Below are 21,717 nucleotides of genomic sequence, written 5' to 3'. Positions count from 1 at the left end.
GTTTTTTTTTTTTTTTGTAGTTGTTGAGTTTTTTAAATTGTTCTTTAAGTAAAACCCCTAGAATCATAAGGTGTGATGGTCAGCCATGTGTCCTCTCTGGGGATAATGTAAACCTACGGTATATCCTGATTCTGTCTAGGTTGGGTAAATGTGTTTGTTTTTTTGTTTTTATTCTAGCTTACTGAAATTCTGTGTTAGACTTTAATCAACTTTCCTTTGCAGACAGTGTTTCTCAAGGTAGTAGCCTTCACAGTTTCTAATGTAGATAAGGCATAATTCTCAGAAAAGGACTTCTGAGCTGTTCTGCAGTTCTCTTGCTGGCCATGTTAAAGCAATATCTTAGGTTCAAAATTGATCTAGAAACCGGATTTCTTGCCCCACCTCTCTTTGTCTCAAGTGCAGTTATAGTTGATGGCCACATTGGTCCATCAACTTTAACTGCACTTGGTGAGCGATTGCCTGTGGTCCTGGCTCAATTCACTGAAGTGACAGGCCCTGTTAAAAATTGTACCAGAGACTTAAACACAACCTTTTTTAGTCTCCTTGATTCCGTTGCAACTCTTTCTACCAAAACGAGATGGTCAAAGAGGTCTACACCCTGGTTTACTGAAGAAACACATGCTCCTAAGCAGACCTGCAGGAGAATGGAATGCACATTGCTTAAATCAAAACTGGAAGTTTTCTTTCTGTCAAGGCACGAGCGTGTATTGAATTACAAGCATGCGCCGTGTGCTGCTAAAGCAGCACCTTTCTCTCGCTTAATCGGTAACAATAAACACAATCCTAGATTTCTTTTTGATACTGTAGCCAAACTTATTCAAAAGCAGTCGTCTGTTTGCTGCTCAGCCTTTACGGCTCATTTTTTATTTAATTTTTTCTGCAGAAAAATAGATAAGATACAAAATTTGTTCCTCCAGCTACTTCTGCAGAATCGGTGGTGAAATATTCATATGTTGGATCCCAGATAGTCTGTTATTACAAATTTTGAGACTATCTCTCTTGAAACATTGTCTAAACTGGTGTTTGCATCTAAACCAACTACCTGCCTACCTTTTCCTATTGTGCCCCATTGGATCTGGATCTTTGACCGCCAAGGAGTTTCAGCCTCTCCTCTTCTCTCTCTCTCTCTTGGTGGAGAGGAGGTCGTGTGGCTCCGGTCCAATCTGTTTTGGACTTGACTATGAAAACTTCCTAATTAAGCAGAGACATTTCAGCCTTAGGCACTGCACTCTTATAAACTCAGGCACCCTCCCTGCACCCGTCATCTGACTTATGTGCCTTAGAACTGGATGGAAATGGAGCTTAAGTAGTGAAATGTCAGTATGGGGTGTCTTAAGATCCCTTCTAATGCTCCTTTGCCTAATCTGGACTTTCACCCCCTGCCCTGCCTTATCAACAGATTAACTTTGTGTGTGTGTAAGAGAGTCTCTGTCTCTGTCTGTCTTATTATTTCTGTTCATTTGTGCAATTACTGCCAAAGGAGAGTTTAGACTATTAACAAAAAACTGTCATTGTTTTGTACAAATAAAGCACAAAACAGTGTTCCAGTCTGGGATTTTGGCAGGGCTACTTAGGGACACTTGGCCTGAACCCACTCTAGTCTTGACCAGTCTCCCAGTCCCTGCTGCTGACAGCCATCCCTATAGCACGATGCTGCAACCAATACAATTCACTGTTGGGATGTTAATCCTGAGGTGTTCAGAGTTATCTTGTCTTCACCAGATATAGCACTCATGCTCTCAGAATCCCTGAAATTCTATTTGGCAAGACTTTTACTGAGTTTGGCCCCATGGTAAGCTCTAGAAAGAATCTTGATGGTTCAAAATATATTACATTTCACAATGATGGAACGCACTTGTCTCTTGGGAAACTTCAGTTCTTAAACAATTTTGCTAATACTTTTTCCAGAATCTGTGTCTTAACACAGTTCTGTCTCATAGGTCTGCCTGAAGCTCTTTGAATTTCATGGATTGGTGTTCACTCTGTGAACTGTGGGACATTTTATTGACAGGTGTGTGTGCCAGTTATTTTAACTGGACATCGGTGGAATCAATGATGTTAAAAGGAATCGCAATGTAGCCAAGGTAGGTAGTGCTGTAGCAAACAAAGATACACACAAGTACTTTTAAGTAATGGAGTACTTTCTGATGCCATGATGCTTAAACGTCCCTGCTGACTGTGTGTTCGAAAGATGTTGAGTAAGTGTGTGTGTGTGTGTGTGTGTGTGTGTGTCAGAGGCCAGTGGTGGCGTGAGGCCTTTTGTCAGCAGGGGGACTGAGGAACACAAAGACGAAGGCTGTATGGTCAGGATGCTGCTCTCCAGAGACGCACCAGTTCATAGGTCAAAATAGGCTCTTTTAGGGAACAGTGTGTGTGTGTTGTGCCTACTTATGCACAAACGCCAATGTGTGAGCATGTGTACGTGTCTGCATGCGCTGAGTGGGGTTACACACGGCACAAAATAGATCCCAGTGGACAGGCATTTTCAGGACTGGTCCCTGTGGACAGAGAGAGAAAAAGGGAGAGAGATGATGATGAGGGTTGGTGGCGGTTGGCCGATGGGGTCCAGCAGGGATGGAGCAGCCTGCTAATGAAGAGCCATCTGAGACCTCCATTCACCTTGAACATGGGCCACTGCAGCTGCCCTGACCTTGGCTTTGATCCACAAAGATGCTTGACCCCCACCATTCCCCTAGAGTTACCCCCCTGCCATCTGCACAACCTACATGCATATGTATACATACATGCACACACCCACAGATACATATGCATGTACATGTGGGCTGACTCATATACACATGCACATCTGCTTTCACAGGTTTGATGTCTAAGCTACATACACCATTTATTTTTTCGCATGTGAGCTGCATTTTGTGTGTTTGTGCATAATTGACCTGTGCGTTTGTGTACTAGTGTATGAGTTTTGGATACACACCTACACTCAGACACCACATGCCAACCGTAAGTCACTGCCTTTGTCACCACTGGCGACAAAAAATAAGAGTGAGTGTGTAAATGTTGTAGTCAATAGACTGGATTTGTGCTTTTCTCTTTATAGCCAGTACTCTCTCCCCACCTTCATAACTTCTGAACCACAGCCTCTATGTCTCTAGATATCAGTCCTCTAACTAAAGTTGTTTTACTTTTTTTTTTTTTCTCGTTACTATCCCAATGGTTGCCACACTCCATAGACATTACGTTGGTTTCCCTCTCTTCTTCTTAATAGGAATGCAACTGCTTGGAACGTAGGGGTTCCTTGGAAATTCCCAAAGTGGCGCAACACACTCTCTTCACACACACTGACTTGTATTGCTTGTCCACCCAGTTCAGCTGTAAATGACAGTTATGTCACGGGTGACTTAAGTTGCAGTCCATCTGTGGAAATATAGAACTGTCTGCATTTTCCTTTTTATATATTTCATCCTTAGCTTTATGAGATTTTTTATTTTCTTTGCATTAAATATAGTGAAGCTTTATGTGATACAGTAATACAGTTCATCAGAAAGGCTTTCATAACACATACCATTTTCATAAAGTATAACATTTTGTATTTTGTGATCCATCTTTCCAGAGAAGTTTTTTACAAACATAAAGCTTAGCCAGGCACTCATCAGCAGTAGCTGCAGCTTATTTTTTTCCCCCCAAAAGTAGGTCAGTGTCAGCGGGTTTGGTGTCCATGACATGGACGTAGTCTTTACGTCACTGTTCTGGACGTGTCCCTTGATTAAGTTACTGCATGGAGGCTGCAGCATCTGTGCATATGCAGGGGAACAAGCTGTGCCCATGGCTTAGTAATTAGAGACAAGCAGAAAGATGAGGGAGTGCGAGAGAGAGAAGGCAAGATTACCCCTCACTGTGCATCAGGTCTGCTTTTTGTGCAGCAATTTTTTTACCCACAGATAGCATCGTACATTTACTTAAGCGAGCTGATTATGGCTCTCGCTTTCACTCATCTCCAAAATACCTTTTATTAGTTTCCCTCCCTCACCACCTGTCTTTCCCTCTGGCAGCCTCATATATTTTCTCTCCTCTCTCGATAATTCTACACTATCTCCCTTCATTTTTATTCTTTGAAGTTTTTTTCTCACTCACTATAATCCATTTGTCTAACTTGGATAGAGGGCAGCGGAAGGAAGTAGTGAAGGAGAGGCGTGTGTCAGAGTCAGAGAGAGCGTCTGCTCCAGCTGGAGTCAATATTTGTTTTAGGAATCTCAATAACAGGCCTCCAGTCATCTGCATCTCTGATAATGGACAGCCATATGGCTCTGTTGACCCACGCTGTGCCGAGGTTCTCTTTCTCTCTCCTCATCCTTCCTTGTCTTTCATTTGTCGGCTTCCTTCTAACTTCTGTCATATCTTTTCATTAAGTCCTTCCACTTATTACCTATCTGGGCACATTTTGTTCTTTTACAAACATCTTTCCTCTCTGTCTGTCATCCATAAAAGCCTGGATATGACCCACCACACAGAGCTGTGACCCAAGTTACCATGGCAGCAGAGACCAGGATGCCCACTCTTTGTCCAATACAGTTTCCAGCAAGTGACAGAAAACAGTGACGTGGCATGTCTGGCTATGACTGGAAGACTGATATAGAGCTCAAGAGGGAAGTGCTCTTATGTGCTTAAAGTCATGCTGCTCTGCTTCTTTGAAATGGAGATGTTGGCCTTGTAGAGAATGGTCAATTAGATACAGTATATTTGTTGACAGGTCTTACAGTCTACTTAATTGTTGTTGCTTTTTTGTCTTTCCATTTCTCTTTTTCTACTTGAGGTAGAAAATATGAGCTTTTATTTTAATTGATTTCTTGGTGTTCTGTCCTGACAAGTGTACAAATATTTCTGCTTTTATCCAAGAATCTCATTTTGGAACAAAATGCCAAAACAAATCTCTGAGCCGACTTCCCTAATTTTTTTTACATAGAACAAGTCAAGTATTTCTGTTTGAGGAACATATTTATTTTAACCTACCCTCAGCAGTATTTTTCTGTGCTTTCTGGAGTGTAAATAGACTATATTAGACTTACAAGACTGTAATTATTTGGTTCATAGGGCGTGTGGAACCGAACATCACTACCATTTACACAAGTATACAAACACATCCTGCTCCCTGTCTTCCTCTGTTACCCTTTGTCTTATTCTGCCCTCTGTCCATCTCTGTCTGTCCCTGTGAGCAGCTTGGCCATCGTACCCTCTGGTGCCTCCCGGCTCAGGTGCCCGTCACCCCCGCTTTGCCACGGTTCCCTCAAAGCCATTGGTCATGGCTGCCTTGGCCCCCGCTGTGGCGGCATGTGCCCACAGCAGGCCCCTTGCCCAGTCACTGTCTCGTCCTATCTATCTAACCCAGACCAGAGCCTCTCGGCCCAGTCCAGCCTATCTCAGCTCAGCCTGGTTCAGCGTTGGCGTCAGCAACAGCCTAGTGCCACTCCACCCTGGCAGTCATAATGAGATGAGGGGGAGGGGGCCTCTGTGTTGAGTGACTAGAGTTGTGTGTGTGTGTGTGTGTGTGTGTGTGTGTGTGTGTGTGTGAGAAATAGAGAGAGTGAGAATGCATGTGTTTGTCAAGCAATTTGTTAGGTGTCGTCTCTCAATGAAACATAGCCTCAACAGACAGCCATGAGAATAATCAGACTCATTGTTAAACATGCACACACACAGTTAAATCTCGAAAGGGCTTATTATCATTATGCCATCAGATAGACCTTTTTACTCCAATAGTTCCTTGCACCATATTTTATCCAGCACTTGCCTCCATTCCACAACAGACTTTGAACAATATACTATCTATGATAATGATATGATAATAGCCATGAGAATGTTTTCCACTCTCACCCGGCAGCCATTTTGCAGACTTATTTATTTATTAATTTGAGCTTTCCCATTTCAAATCCGGCCATCCATCCCGCATGCTGGCTGCCCAGGCTCCAGTCACTGCTTGTCACTCTGAATTTCAAATGGCTCCAATTTTCCCCCTGATGGCACGGAGAAGTGGCAGGCAGCACATCGGGGAGGGTGGTCCTAGACATGCTGCCTGCAGCAGGGGTTCTATTAGAGAGAAGAGAGGGACGCGAGGGGGGAGAGGAGAGGTTTGGAGCATCACGCCAGTAGTGATGTATTCGTTCTTTCTTTTTTTATGATTATTTTGGAGACTGCTTTCTCATTTGGGGCTGTGTGGCATGGCTGATTGTTCCATCTTTGCTTCTGGCTGGGTTGCTGATGGTGGAGCCGCCCTGCCCGGTAAAGCTGCCTCTCGCTCTCCCAGCTCACTCTCACAGTACATGTATATGCAGTGCAGCACGGAAAAAATGTGATTTGTAACTGTGGCTATGATTTGTTCCTAACTGACAAATTGTGCTGTTTACCGATGGATGTTTTGATGATATTGTGAAATGTAATTATTTTGTGAGTATTAGGTTTATTCACAGGCAAAGGCTAACTATACCTTGCTTACATGCCATTATGTTTTGTTCCTTAACGAAAGCTAACCAGCTATGAGGAGCGGGCGCTCTACTTGGAGGCCATTGTTCAGAACCACAGAGAGGTCATGACCTTCGAAGACTTTGCCTCGCAGGTCTTCTCCCCCTCTCCTGGATATCCAATGAGTGGGACAGGTGAGAAATTAACCACACTGCACCTCTGTCCTCCTTTTTATGTTCTTTCCACTCCATCTGTTTTGCCCCTTTTCTTTCTGTCTCTCCATCCCACTATTGCTTCATCACATGTGCATTTTCCTCTCACACCTTCTTTCCCCCGTCTTCGTCATCTCTTTTCTTGCCTCTTTTTCTGTATCAGTCTCTCCTCCTCCTGCACAACACACCTGTTTGCCTCTGTTGCCCCCTCCACCCCCCTCATTCTCTCTGCTCTTCTTCCACGCCTACGCTCACTGATGAATATCAAACGACGGGCCCAGCTCTTCACGCTCTCCGACTGACTTCAAACACTCTGCTTTCTCCACTTCCTCAAGCCCCACTCACGCTACTTTGTTCATCTCTTCTTGTTTCAAACTGCATCTTTTTCGTGCAATTACTTTCCTATGAATATAAGCAGCCTTGTTAAATGGCAGTTGCAGAGTGCGTGTGTGTGTGTGTGTGTGTGTGTGTGTGTGTGTGTGTGTGTGTGTGTGTGTGTGTGTGTGTGTGTGTGTGTGTGTGTGTGTGTGTGTGTGTGTGTGTGTGTGTGTGTGTGTGTGTGTGTGTGTGTGTGTGTGTGGGCGTCCTTATGAGCTCCTTCACCAACACATAAGAGATCCGACCAACAAACAGCAGCTTGCAGATGTCAGCATAGCACTCTTATCAGTCCATGATGAACAGAATAGAAAATGTGTTTTATCTTGTTCTTCCTACTTGTACCAGCTCTAATCGATCTGCAACAGCACTGAAATCAATACAGGATTGCACTTTTCCACTCTATTGGATTTCGACACACGTTCTGTTTTGACAAGGAAAGCACTCCACAATACCTTACCATCTTGTCATTTTCAAATCTGTCAGTGCTTATATGTTTTAAGGTTGGTTTAAAGTGTATGTAACATTTTATCCTGTATGTTGGCATGTGAGAATTAAATGTTTGAATTTTCTAGACTGTGTGTCTGTGTGTGTGTGTGTGTAGGACTTCAGATTCTCAGATGGCAGGTGTGATAATCAGGCTGTTGAAGGCAGGCAAGAGGTGGTCAGCCACATTACAATACTGCCCATCTCTCCTGCAGGGGTGTAAAATCTCCCCAGACTGGCCTCTAGTCATCTCCTCTCATCCCCAGCACCAAACCAGCTTAGGGAAGGACAGAGGAATATAGAAGAGGGGGAGCTAATGAGGGCAAAAGAGAAAGGAAGAAAATCTAGCTGATGTTGCGGACTATTTCAACCATGGTTTCTTTTGTGGCTGGACAGAGAGGGGTTAGAGATGTGTTAGCCAGGCTCAAGAATAATGTTGTCAAGCCTGTCTCAATAATGCTGTGGCTAATGTGAGAGGCCATAACATAATGAAGTCTGTAAGGCTGTTGTATCACCCTCACTGCTGCGGAAACTTGTTCTGAACGGCGATTTGTATTTCTCCGGAATCTATGTGCGTAAATAGATTAATGTGAGGGTTTGTATGTGTGTGTCTTTCCATTCATGTTTTACCCAGGACTCACTTGCTCCATACAATCCTGTAACACAGTCACTTTGTAGGTTTACTATTATAACAGTGCTGTTGAGTAATTTCACGGATCGCCTTTCTCTGGCAATCTTCTGATGAAGGGGAACGTTTAACCTCTGAAATACTACCAGGTTCTTTGGTGGATCCATCTTTATAAAATGTGGATGAAATGTGTTCAAACCCACAGAACTATATTTTAATTCGAGGAGTTTTGAAAGTTAGCACATTTTTCTTAATGAATTTTAGCAAAATATAAAATGATGCAGAAAATCTAGAATATACCTATTTTATGTTATGGTTCAGCCATGGAAACGGGGCATCTTGGGTTTGAATATTTCACTATTCAGTTTAAGCATAATATAGCTTCACTGAAGTTCTGGGACAAGCAAGTATGAATCTGTCATACAGTGTGAAAGAAAAGTTATTTCCTCTAAATTTAAAGGAACCTAACATAATTTAACAGAAAAATCAAGAATTTAAGATGTAAAACCTGAAGTGTGCATAACAAAACACAAACATTCCAGGTGTGACTACTGGGGCTGCAACTAATCTTTCATGATTTCTCCAATGATCCTAAGCAAACCTATTCAAACAGTCCAAAACCCAAAGGTATTCAGAAAACCAGCAAAATTCCCATTTGATTAACTAGAAGCAGTGAATGTTTGGTATTGGTTTGGCTTTTTTTTTTTAAATGGCAATTATAATTAAACAATTATTCAATTGTCAACATTTTTGCTGATTCATTTTTTATCAGTCAACTCTAGCAACTACTCACAGTTGTTTGTCTTTTCATGCATTCTTACCAACTGTATTTATAAATTATAGGCTGCTCTGTAGCTAAAACAAATAGGAATGAAGTATTTAATGCTTTAGGCCATATATATAATGCATTTAAGTATATTTTATGGTTGTAGTCATATCATGCCTGATCCTCTGTGTCCCATCGAGCATATAGCTTCAATGTAGCAGTGATGGCTGGCTGACACTGCTCCTCATTCTCACCCTTCTGAAATGTGCTACTTTCCTTCCATGCCTTGTGTGTGTGTGTGTGTGTGTGTGTGTGTGTGTGTGTGTGTGTGTGTGTGTGTGTGTGTGTGTGCGTGTTGCGTGCGTGCGTGCGTGTGTGTGTGTGTGTGTGGCGTGCGTGCGCAACTTTGGTCCATCCATATGTCTGTCCGTCCATCCTGCTCTGGCTCCCATTGCTGCCACTAACATGTCATCCATGCTCCATGACAGCGTGCAGGCGTTGGCCGGGGATGGTTTGGGACATGGAGTACCCCTGGGCCAAACTGGACTGTAAGACTCTGCCTGCTTCCTCTACACTAGGCATGACGCCCAGCCACAACCCACCAACACGCATCCATTCAGTCATTTAGGTCACTGTGAACCACACCATCATCAAATAACTGGCGCCTGATTCAGCCTTTATGTAAAAGCAAAGCTGGTCTCGAATTGAAGTACAGATTCTGCATGCTAATTGCTAAATGAAGCGCTCCTGCAGTGTTTCACCAGTTTTGCTGTAAGGCATTTAACCTCAGCCCTCTCCTGCCCATCATCCAGTTCTCTTTGTATTTTTGGCTTGTCAGTATCCTCCACAGCCTACAGTCCTCCATGATCCTGAATGCAACCTCACTCTCATCCTGCAACTTCAGACTAGCATCGTGGCTTCCTGCATGAGCTAACCCATCCGTCATACAAACTCCATCCACAGTGCTCTGCACTTACTGTGTTACGCCTGCACTGCTTTGCGCAGTTTTTATTGTTTTGTTATTTTGTGTTCATCCTCCTACAAAATGAATAACTGCACATGAGAAAGCAACACTTGTCTCTAGTGAATAAAACTACTTTAAAGCTCCTGTGACCCTCTGAGGTTCCCCAGCATCTTTTACTTTCTCACCCTAACCCTTTCTAGTAGTAACACTGGTGGTAAATGTTTCTCAGCCTGCTGTTGCCATGTGAACTGCCCACCGTTCACGCTTTGGATTTCAAAAGTGTCTTACTTTTGAAATCTGTGAAGTGGACAGATTCATCAGGTACCATCATGGATATTGTGGCCTTCAAGGTATCTTCAGAAAAATGCCACTTGTTGATTAACTCATCACCCTAATCAGTTAACTTTTTCTGACTTTTAAACCTTCCAGTGACAACTAACCTCGACGCCGCACAAGCTGCCTGAATATCCCTCCACTCCAACCCTCAAATCACTGACTTTTCAGCAGCCTTGTGTTGTGTTTCGGCTGCAGTGTGGTGTGGTGTGTGTCAGTGTGTCCACTGCTCTCTCACATGATGCTCTACTCTGTTTTTCCCTTTTAGATTAAAAATATCTTAAAGGTCCAAATACTGTATGTGGCGAAGGTAAGCCCCGAGTCAGACCGGAAGCTTGTTTTCCGTCCAGCGGACTATCTACCCTTCGCTCGTTCACTCATCCTGGCTGTTTTCCCCCACCCCTCCTTTTTTCATTCAGTACTAACCAAGCTTTATTTACTGAGTGCTCTGACAAAGGGAAGGGGACAGAGAAACCAGGCTGTTTATTTGGGGGGTGTCCTACTATTTAGGCCAGGCTGGTAATTGAAAGTGACGCACAGTGGGGACAATTAGCACCTGACTAAGTAGCAGCATGAACAATACGGCTACACTTCTGGCCCTCGCTTCTGCATGTGGCGCGCCTTTATCTCTTTCCCCAGCAAACACTTTTCTCTTTTCTTGCTTTCCTTTTTTTCCCCAATCCCTCCACCCCCCTCATTTCCTCCTGTTGGAGTGTGCCTGTTTGCCTGGGGCAGACTATGAGACTAACACCTGCCGCACTGGAAGACGTCTTTGTCATCTAAAGCCTTGTTTGAACTGCTGCAGAGGGGACCAATGGGATCGCAGGGCCATTTAAAGACCCTCTTTGTTTTCACTCTCTCCCTTCTTCTTCCCATCTGAAATGAACCTCACCATAAGGCAGTTTGGGCTAAGTAAGGAGCGGAAATGCTGGGGTATAATGACAATAATAACGACATATTAGCCTCTTCTGGATCTGGATTCTTTTTTCACTCCGTAACTTACTATGAAAATGAATTCTTACATAAGGCCATACAGGGAAGAACATCATTTAGAAACCAATGCAACCACAGTCATTAAGTGCCACAGTGGGAGTGATGACTGTTTAGTGCAGCATGTTTTAATGGCCGCTAAACGAAAAGGGAAGTCTGTTGAGTGGGTGGTGAACTGTACCACACTATTGTGTGTGTATATTAGCTTTAATAGGTGGTTGCCTTCCTCCTGTCTATCATGTGTCTTTACTGCACACGCAGCTGGAGTTTAGTTTATAAAACAAAGTGTTTACTGTAGGAATGAGTCGAAGAATACGGGAATGCAGGATTTGTTCTGTCCATGAGGCCAGCCCACATTTTTAGCCAAGCCCGTCCCTTTTTTATATTCATATGCAGATTTGAGAATGCATGTTCGGACCCCCTTACCTCCCCTCTAGCTCTTCACAATACACACACCCAATGTTTCATCCATAGCCCAGCCCTCCTCTCCCAGTGAGCTGTGGCCCTGGATGCTGCCAGTGTCCACTGTGCTGCTGAGTGTCTGTTACTCCAGCCATCTGCCATTCCTTTTAGCCGCTGCAACTTGAGACGCCTCCGAAAAATGGCAGGAAATAAAAGGATAGGAAAGAAAATAGGCAACCAGATGCCATCTCGACAAAGCAGAAAAGTTGTTTAAACTCGAGGCATGGGGCAGAGGCGGTGGGGGGCCCACGGTTTGGGTTTGGTCAGGGCACACTGAGGAAGTCAGGGCGACGTTGACAATACTTTATTGTCCTCACCAGCATTTCATGCCCACCTCCCGGCTTATTACTGTTTGCCATCCCGTAATCATGGATGGGAAGTTTTTTTTGAAAAAGGACAATGTTCGACAATGGGAAGGCTCCACATGTTCACAACAAGAGCATAATGTGTAATTTTATTTTCATTCAAAGCATTCTGCTGTCACACTGCTTTTATTTATTTTTTTGCCTGTAGCTACAAAGGTTACCTCTCATTTTTTATATCCTATAAGTATCTGGAAAAACTGTATTGGGAAGAAAGGCAGCTTCTCTTTTAACAAGCTTTGTTTTTCTTCAGCATGTGAAAAAGGCATGTCATTTCTGAAATATATTATTCGTTTTCTTAATTCTTTATTCTAATGGCTTTTAGGGGAGAAACAAACTCAAATCCTAACACTTGTTTTTTACAGTTTGCATTGTAAGTTTTGTGAATGTCGGTGAGAATCCTATGAACTGGGTAATCTTGGTTGTGGGAGCAGCCACATGCATGACGAAGCATGGTGGGATAAACAGCAATCACACAAAGCCCAATGAACCCCTACCATGTCTGATCAGCTCTGTCTTTCTCCATCATTGTCTTTTTTTCTTTCTGTCTACAAACTCTCCCTCCATTTCTCTCCCAGGCTCCTTCACTGGCAGCGCGAGCACAGAAGCTGGAAATACCACAGGAACGACGGACTCCATCGACCAGGTTTCTCCCACAATGCCCCGTGCCACAAAGAACCGAGTTTCCGGAAAACTCCGCCGGTCAGCCAGCGCTATAAGCAAATCCTCCAACTGAGCTCTTCAATCTTTTCTCGAAGAACCTCACACACCCAGCCATGACTGCAAGAGATTTTTTTTTTTGTTGTTGTTGTTTTTTGTTTTTGTTGTTTTGTTTTGTTTTTTTGGCATGTATTGTTTTTCTTCTGTTTTGTTTTGGGTCATATAAACATGTAACTGGAGCATATTGCAATTTTTAATTTAAGTGGCAATCACTGATTTCGTTTATACATTTCCATTTGTTGTGGTGTTTAACTGCTTAACCGAGATGAACGTGTGACTAAGCTATTTATGTTCATCCTGGTGGTTTCAGCTTAAGAATCAGCGACATAGGAAGACTTGACAGAGAAGTCTTAAAGCAACCTGTCATTTTTATTCTCACTTTCTAGTGCAGTCTTGATGCACTGGAGAAAAAAGTTCTTACTATAGTAAGGGAATGGGAGACTTCTTTGCCCTGTTTCTATAGCTCATCTATCTCAACATTTAATGTGACAAAGCACTGAATGGCACAGCTGTAAATGGCATTATGCTGAAACTGCACAAGAGATTGGTATCCATTTATAAATGTGTCCGCCTTTTTACCTCCTTTTGCACCTGCTACAACCATTTCTGTGTCAAAGATACCACTTCAGTTAGTGACAGGATGATGATGATGTTGTCCTGCTCGTTTGGGCCCGTTTGGACCGTATTTGTGGACCATTTCCCTAAGGAGAAAAGATTGATGTATGGGGAATACCTATCCATAATGATTTAAACTTGCTGCACTACTACACAGACTTCCTGGGCACGGAGTCCCTGTAGTACATGCAGTCAGAGGCTTTTTAATTGTTTTGAACCCAGAGTGGACAATCAATGACGTCTTTCTAACATGAGCTGAATAGAAATTTGTCTGGGTTTTCTTTTTTATCACTCTAATTTTCCTTTTTAAATGAATTCCGATGGATTGTGTCATGATTTGATTTATGCAACTCTGCTGGAATGAGAAAAGACTGCGTTTGTAATTGTTTTCTGATGTCGTTAACATAGGCTCATGTCCGGTAATTGAATAAGTTCCTCCTGTCTCTTTCCTCTGCTATCAGTTTCCCTGTCCTGTGAAGCTGAGACATCGACATTCCAACGTTCCCGACCAACGTTTTTTGCACTCACTGTCATTGATTAACTAGCATCGAATGTTTCTCTCTGTTCTTGGATGTAAATTGCTTTAAGTTTAATTTGCTGATGTCTGTTTGCATAGATGTATATAGAAAGGACTATTTTATGAATTATTTTGCTGCCGTGTTGGATTATGTATTCATGTGCTGTTTAGAGGAAAAATACCACCAGAGCCTCAGGTGAATCTTAACTCCGTGTGCGTGTGCGTGCTCGTGCGTGTGTGTGTGTGTGAGTTTCTGAGGGAGTTTTTCACAGTGCCTGTGTAATGTCTGTCCCCTAAGATGCTGTCCCACACCACCTCCACTCCCCATAATCAGATTTTAGTTAGTCTTCTTCATTGTCTGAGACAAACCATGGCCACCCTGCATCACATCTCCTCGTTAGCAGTCTAAAAGCAAAGTGTTTTCCTCCCCTGCTCCTCTAAAGGTCAGTGTCTTGCGCTTCCCACAACAAAAACAACAACAGATGGATTTGGAATCGTGGGGTTCTCTGTTTAGTCTTTATTATAGGCGGTGTGCTGCTCCGTCTTTATCCATGAATGGAATCAAGTGGCACCAGCTCCTCCTCTTTCCCATGATCCTCTCCCCACGCCTCCCGAGGCCACGGGGGCTGGGTTTAGGTGGCATGCCAGAGCTGAACTCTAACAGCCCTCCTAGCAACAGCCAGGCCCAGCGCTCTCACTTCTCCAACCTGCCCGCTCAGGTTGTCACGGTAGCCAGGTGTTCCCCACGCACACACACACACACTATACACTCACACACTCTGAGGGCTCCACCCAAGCTGCAACACTATCCCCATCTGTTGCACTACTATGCCTTACTTTCCCCATGCTCTCCAGTCATTTCTCTTCCTTCTCTCACATCTCGCCTCCTTTTGTTTGTTCATTCCCCCTGAGCAGAAAATGGGGAATCCAAACAGCAGGAGGATTGACAGATCCATTTTTGGGCTTTTGGTTTTTTTGGGGTTTTTTTTTTTTGTTTGTTTGTTTTTTTTTTGTTTGTTTTTTTGAAGAATGTATAGACATATAGGCCTGGATCACATCAGGTTTTTATTTTCTCCAAAAGCCACTTGAAGGAACCACCCAGGATGCTGATCTAAAGATTGTAGGTTATAGATGTCTGTTGAAGGGGTCTGTGCTCCCCCTTTGGTGGCTTAGTTGCTGGAGATGTTAGTTTGTACCAAGATAAGGATTGTGTGTCTTATATACGTGAAGAAAATGAGCTAGTGTTAGTCCTAGTATGTTTTTGCTTTTCTTCTCGTTTTAGAAATCCTTGTACATTTTGTGTCAAATTTGAGGGCTTCAGCGCTCTCTGAATATAAATATATTAATGCCTGTAATATAATCTTTGTATAAGAGAAAGAGGAAAAAAAGCTTGAAGATTTCATCATTACTTGTCAACATATCAAACTGTTTTTAACGACCGAAGTTCTGCTATCTTTATTAGAAATGTGAAAATTGAAACATTTCATTAAATCAATTTGAAATTCTATGCATCTTTGTCGTTTTTCCCTCTCAACAACACATCAGCTAATTGTGTAACCTCAGATTTTGTAGTGGGTGTGGGTCTTATCTGTGTGTGCCTGTGCTGACATGATGGTGCTGTTACCATGTGCTTTCTGACCCTGGCCCGGCAGTGTTAGCAGCAGCAGCAGCAGGGGTAACCTGACCCTCCTCCCATCTGTCTCCCCTGCTGCTCAGCCCTGCTTAGGGGAGGCCAGCATAATGGAACCTCACCAGGAAGTACAGGTGCAATGGTTGCAGCACCTACGGATGCCCCGCCACGCCTGGGTCACATAAAGATGCAAGAAAAGCACTTGACCGTAATTGGAGCCCCCTAAAACTGTGTGCGAGAGAGGGTGAGAAAGAAGCCCAATGTTACATCATTTTCACCCGGCTCAGCGCTGTTTGCCACAATCACTGACTCTGAGAGAGTTTACAATAGAACAGGCAGGGGCTGATATTCCCTGTGATTACTACCAGATTGTATTATTTCATGTGTTACACTACTGGCTGTAGTCTATTTTCACACTTCAAATATCTCTCTGTCTTGATGCATTGTCACTGATGCCTTATGGGGGAGTGACACTCATTTAACAAAGTTTGTGTCATTCTTTTCGGCCTTGGACAGGTGTAGAGTAGCACACTAATGAGCACAAACACTCTGTAGTAGCAAAAAAAATAAGGTTTTTTTTTGTTACCCTTATGACAGATTAAGCAAGTTTTACCATCAGTGATAATGCTCTGAGGTTAACTCCATGCTGACAGTATGTGCCTATAAGTCTGAGGTGACACAATTGGAAGCTGCCTGCTAAATTACAACTGACTTCACAGGTTCTGGAGGTCAGATATGAAGCCAACTGAGCCCTGATAAGTCCTAAATCAGCAGAAAACCAACAAAAATCGAGCTGCATGAGTCTTCCAAAGCAGACAGATGTTTTACTGCTCGAGAGGTGAGCTCTGATCCACCACCTCTTTGTCCTCCTGTCATGTCCTGACATGGTATTAAGGAGGGAATTTATGATTAGGCCCTAAGTGCTTCTCTATGGCAGCGAAACGGCGTCTGTTGAGCAACTGCCTGCAATGATTTACTGCGAATCAGTCTGATAAACGGGCAATCGAAGGTAAAGGTTTGGCCAAGGGGGCTTCTAAGGTTTCTTTTTCCTGTTAAGGACGAGTAAATAGATTCGCACCATTTTGGAGTGTGACCCAATGTGAGACATGCTGCAGAGGAGAGAGAAGTTACAGGCGTTTGAATGCTGACATTGTTAAAACTTTTAGAGTGTGAAATTATATGATTATCTTGCTTGGTAACATCTGGAGGCCCGTGGACCCCCTTTAGGGAACCAGCTTTAAACCACCTGATCGGCCATAAAAGCAGGATCAAAACTGCACTTCATCTGCTTTGAAAAGTCTCGGTGTGGTATAGACAGAAAAGGTATCTACATTTTTTACGAAATAAGGTCCTAGATGCATACAATGGCCTACTTTAAAAAAATGAACTCATAAATGGAGTGAAGTCAAGTTTTTTATTATAAAGGTAATACTGAAAGATCTTTTGCTGTTTTCATTAGCGCGCAGAGTAGCCTACTTTCAGTTTGGGTCCTGAAAATAAGACAACAAAATCAGAGGCCTTTTTCCAACATCTCAAAGTCCATATCATATTTATAAGTTCATATTTTCTACATGTAGGCTATTCATTTTAAAGTCATCTTGGCACGATTATATGTATTGGAAATACTTTGCTGTCACTCAGTCAGTAAGATTTCCCTACAGAGAATAAATGACAGAAACACATTATGGAAAACTAGGATCAACAAAAACTCATTAAAAAACTTAAATAAAGTCACCAAACTCATCAATGTCAGTAATACAAAACTTCCCCCAGAAATATGGCGAGGTTTCCGAAGTACTAAAGTTCATTAACGCCGTGTACTTTTTTCACTGTCTGAAAAAAGTGAAACCATCTTGCGACGTGTGTCCTTTTGAAAATATTTTATTTCGATAGACAACAACGATATACACATACAATCAAAGCGCTATAAAAGCCAACATTTAAGAAAAATAACTTGTCCTTAAAAAAGATTGCATCTAAGGTAAGAGCTTTATGTTTTTTTTTTCTTTTTACAAGAGCTGTGGAGATTGAAAGATTAAAACCCGACTCACGACAGTTATCACAACTCATACTGTCAATTTGACCCAAAAAAAAAAAAAAACAAAACAAACAAAAAACAGTTTGGCTATACGACATGTAAACTGCCAGAACGATTCACAGAAAATGTCACAACAAACACAACAATAAGTTACATAAAATAATTAGAATAAATAAATAAATAAACATATGATGAAAAATATTGCAACAATCTTCAATAATAATAATAATAAAATATGTGCCAGCATTCAAAATTAAAACAGTCTATGTTGACTTTTTTAAGGCAGTTATACAGCGGGATTTGGATGTGTATGTAGGCTATGTCGGACTAAGCTTATTTGTATACTAAAGGCATTTGTGGTTCTACTAAACAGGGAATGCTTCAGTCACTCTTTTTCCCACCAATACAAAGTTGGTAAGTTCTGTCATTCACAAACTAGTGTAAAGCTACAATGATAGAGCAATCACGGTCGGTGAATTCAAAAGGCTTTGATGGGGAAAAGGATTTCTGAGAATTTTAAGACATTTCTTAGGTCTAGAAGCTATCATTGAACACATGTGCTGTCCTAGAAAAATACCCTTTAACAGTCAAACTAACGCTTTGTATTCTTTTTTTTCCCTTGATAAACTAATTTGAGAAAGAAAATCTCAAAATAGGCCTATATGTAATTCAAATATAGAGAGAAGCATTCAACAATCACTGATTGGCATGGAAAAGACACCTCATTAAACACCACTTAAACATCAAACCGCCCTGCCTTTCATTGGCCTAAAGTTATGGCAGTGAGCATCACAAACTCTTTTTTTTAACCCCAAAGCCACTTTTTGTTTCTCTTTTTTTTTTCTCCCCATCAAAGGCACGAGTTTTGTGTTGTCTTTAGCAGGCGGGGCGCACCGGCATTTGGAGCAGGATCACCTGCCTGTTCTCCGAGGGGTGGCACTTGTTTATGTGCCTGGTGAGCCCCGGCGAGCTGTAGAGAGTGGCGGGGCAGTATTTGCACGGGTAAATCTGGGAGGAGTGCATGAGGCGCAGGTGTCTCTCCTGGCCGGCCCTGCTGGTGAAACTCTCCCCGCACACCGGGCACAGCAGGCAGTCCACCGGGCTCAGATTGAGAGGGCTTTGGTTTGAGGCTTCCTCTGAGGATGATGATGATGATGCTGAGGAGGAGGAGGAGGAGGAGGATGAGACCGGAGCCTGCTCTGCCGCGCGGTCGCTGGTTTGAAACCCGTGCTCCTCCAGCACTTTCTTTTGCAAGGCCTGGTGTCCCATGATGTGTTTTCTTAGGTATGCCTGTCGCTTAAACCTCTTCCCGCAGAACTGGCAGTCATATGAGCCATCTTCAGAGCCCGACTCAGACAGACCTGGACTCGGGGTGTCTCTGTCACTCATGTCTTTGGCTTCGTCGGAGACTGACTTGACACCTAGCGCTGGCATTTTGGCCATTTCAGGTTTGATGCCCTGTGCGGATGACATCGCCGGTACGCCGGTGGTCCGGGGTTTGTGCCAGCGGCGGTGAGAGGCGAGGTTGGCCGGGCAGCTGAACATCTTATCGCACTCGGGACACCGGTACTCGACCCTGACGATACGGGAGCACTTGTGCTGAGCCAGAGAGAAGGGATCCGCATACGCCTCCTTGCACAGCTGACACACAAACTCCCCTAAAGGCTTGTTTCCTCCGGAGGACTGCGCCCTAGGCTTCATCTCCACCGGCCCCTCTTTGATTTTGAGACCAAGCACGGGAGAAGTCGTCACCTCGTCTTCAAAGTTGAGTTTTCTAATGGCTTTGGGTTTCTTGGAGGCGGGTTTAGATTTGCGCTCTGCACCGTCAGCTGCCGGTCTTTTGGTGGCGACCCGGTTGCTTGGGGCCGGGAGGCTGCTGGTGGTGCCGCTGCGGCTGCTGTTGCTGGTGCCGATTTTCAGGTCGACCGGGGCGTACAGGAGGTGGTCCAGGCCGGAGAGGGAGGCAGGTGTCGGGAATGACTCGGCAGAAATAGGCGAGCCCAGATTGAAACTTCGCTCAAAATATCCCCTGTCGTGCTCCTTGCTGATGGGCCGGGTGGGGCTGTAGAGGGGTTGGCACACCGCCTCTGGGTTGCCGAACTGTGCCGGCTTCTCCAGTCTTGGCACCGTTGCCTCAGCTGCTGTGAAATCCGGCGATGCTGCGGCGCGGTCCGGACTGGATGCAACGGACATCGGCGGGGAGGGGTCCGCCTGACTCTGCAAGGCAGCTGGGGTGGGTGGCTCCTGGAGGTCATCTTCGTCTGACCGAGTCCTGTAGGAAACATGTGCAGATTTCTTGTTTCTTTTTACCAGGAATCCTTTGGGCATCTTGGCGAGTAACAGCGGAAAGGCACTTCGGGGAGGTGGATGAAGTCTCGAGTATCCAGGTTTGTTAAAAATATGGCAACACTAGAAGCTTATGGGACTTTATCTCCCCAGTATATCGATCCTTCTGTTGCTGAAATGTTTTCGTCTCCAAGGCATAGCTCCACTCTTTTTATGCCGGAATGATGCTATTGTTCTCGCCCCCCCTGTTGCAGCATCCCCGACCAATCGGATGAAACCAAGATCCCAGTGGATTTGATTGTGGGAGGGCTTAGAGCCTGGGTTTGGTGGATTTCGTTGGAGGATGTGCAGATAGCTTAGCAGATGTACTGGCGGTTTATTACATTAATGTGTGCGCTCAGCCCCTCCCCGACAGAGGCACACGCCGGGACCCTCCTCTTTTTACGGTCTGATGGGCCCCTATACAACTGCACACGTGCCACGGCTTTGTAGCTCTCCTCTAGGGGCCACGGAGCTGCCAAAAGGAAATGTCCGTCACTGCCACAATCATCACAATTTTGAATTAAGACGGGGGACAAGCTTGGCTAAATACAAACCAAAAGCTCTGTTTCTTTCCATTTCTGCTGTGATGCGGTTTAAAGAGGCAATTCGCCTAATAGACACAACTGTGAGACCAGATTCTCTCAATTCAGTGTTTCAAGTTGTCTTTACCGCCACACGGCTTACAGTTGTTTATTTTCTCTATCCATGTTCCAGCCTCTTTTACGCACGACCTTTACGCACATTACGCAGGCCTTCCACCAAAGCAAATAAGCTAGTTTTTTTATAGACCTTTAATTTATTATGCCTTAAATAAACACTATAGAGGGAGTGTTTCTTTATTTTAGGGCACGTGTCTGTCTCGGTAGTTTAACTCGACATATAAATCAGACATCTCGCTGCATACATAAGTAATAAGAAGGCCCTCTGGTCTTTGTGCACAATAGCCACGTCTGCCCGTGCTTGGATATCCCTGTCTTTTTTTCTTTTTTCGTTTGAAAGGGAAATTGACCTCTTAACTGTGAAACGGGACTCACGGCCAATCTGGTCCATAGCTAGACGCGTGCTGGGCGGAATCAGTGCTCCAGACAAAGAAGGCCGCAGCCGAGGCTTGTGTTGCAAAATGCTGCACAGATATCCAAAGCTAAAAATGAAGCTGCTTTTGTTGCTGGATACAGTCCGGAACTACTGTTTGTACAAATATGTGCTGTTTTCAGGATGTTAATTGTTGATTGGTAGGCCCATTCTGCGGAAGGAGCGTGTAAGCTTCGAGATTTAACTTTGAATTGAACTGAATAAGATGTTTCATGATTCGTTATACCTTAATAATTTATTAAAACAAAACTCAGGTTCAATAAAACGGTCTGATTCTGCAGCCTCCTGTCTGCCTTACAAAGACAACTTTTCCGACAAATAAATAGGACCAGCTCCCCTATGGTTTCTGTGCATACCTCATATATTGTGTATTTGTCTGTTTTTTGTCGTTATAATGGCTAAATGTAGGCTGCAGTGCGCCACTTGGCAGAGAGTGCATTCTTTTTCCTTTCAGTCAGCAGACCAGGGAGGAATTAATCTCCATCGTCGTACATTGTTCCCCTCATTTGCATAAAGCTGCAGTATGACCAAGTCAAATAATTACACAATCGGAGCTGAGCCGCGGGCCTGCGCCTTCCTTTCAATGGGCCTCTGTGTCCCCGTGCCTTCTCACCTGCTTGAAAGCACACCGTTATTTTGGTTAGATCGGGTTAAATGACAGATTTGCTAAAACAAAACCCCCCCAAAAAAATAGATACAACTTTTCAACATTTTAATTCAGTGTCTAAGTTTGAACATTTTTTTTAGAAGTATTAATCGAAAATCCCACTTTTCTGTTTAAAGTA

General features: G+C 43.7%; 2 protein-coding genes across 8 annotated transcripts in view; one reads left to right on the top strand and one right to left on the bottom strand.

Annotated features, from left to right (window-relative positions):
• Positions 1-15,351, top strand: part of ralgapa2 (Ral GTPase activating protein catalytic subunit alpha 2) — a 90,296-nt gene extending 74,945 nt beyond the window's left edge. For 3 of the 7 annotated variants that reach the window (XM_044167972.1, XM_044167968.1, XM_044167970.1), the window contains 3 exons: positions 6,487-6,608; positions 9,370-9,429; positions 12,571-15,351. In XM_044167972.1, the coding sequence (XP_044023907.1) occupies positions 6,487-6,608; positions 9,370-9,429; positions 12,571-12,728 (340 nt within the window). In that variant the 3' untranslated portion in view covers positions 12,729-15,351. Of the gene's footprint in view, positions 1-6,486; positions 6,609-9,369; positions 9,430-10,446; positions 10,489-12,570 lie in introns of all 7 variants that reach the window. The other 4 variants (XM_044167973.1, XM_044167975.1, XM_044167971.1 and 1 more) reach the window with 3 other exon arrangements.
• Positions 15,352-17,339: 1,988 nt separating this feature from the next.
• Positions 17,340-20,014, bottom strand: insm1b (insulinoma-associated 1b). Its single transcript, XM_044167951.1, has one exon. The coding sequence runs from the start codon at positions 19,838-19,840 to the stop codon at positions 18,389-18,391; it is 1,452 nt and encodes a 483-aa protein (XP_044023886.1). The 5' UTR covers positions 19,841-20,014; the 3' UTR covers positions 17,340-18,388.
• Positions 20,015-21,717: the final 1,703 nt, after the last annotated feature.

Source organism: Siniperca chuatsi, linkage group LG15 (assembly GCF_020085105.1).
Source record: "Siniperca chuatsi isolate FFG_IHB_CAS linkage group LG15, ASM2008510v1, whole genome shotgun sequence".
Lineage (NCBI taxonomy): Eukaryota > Metazoa > Chordata > Actinopteri > Centrarchiformes > Sinipercidae > Siniperca > Siniperca chuatsi.
This window is presented reverse-complemented; position numbering and strand designations above follow the sequence as displayed.

Coding starts and splice junctions, on each gene's coding strand:
- insm1b (XM_044167951.1), bottom strand. CDS start 19,840: ATGCCCAAAGGATTCCTGGTAAAAAGAAACAAGAAATCTGCACATGTT.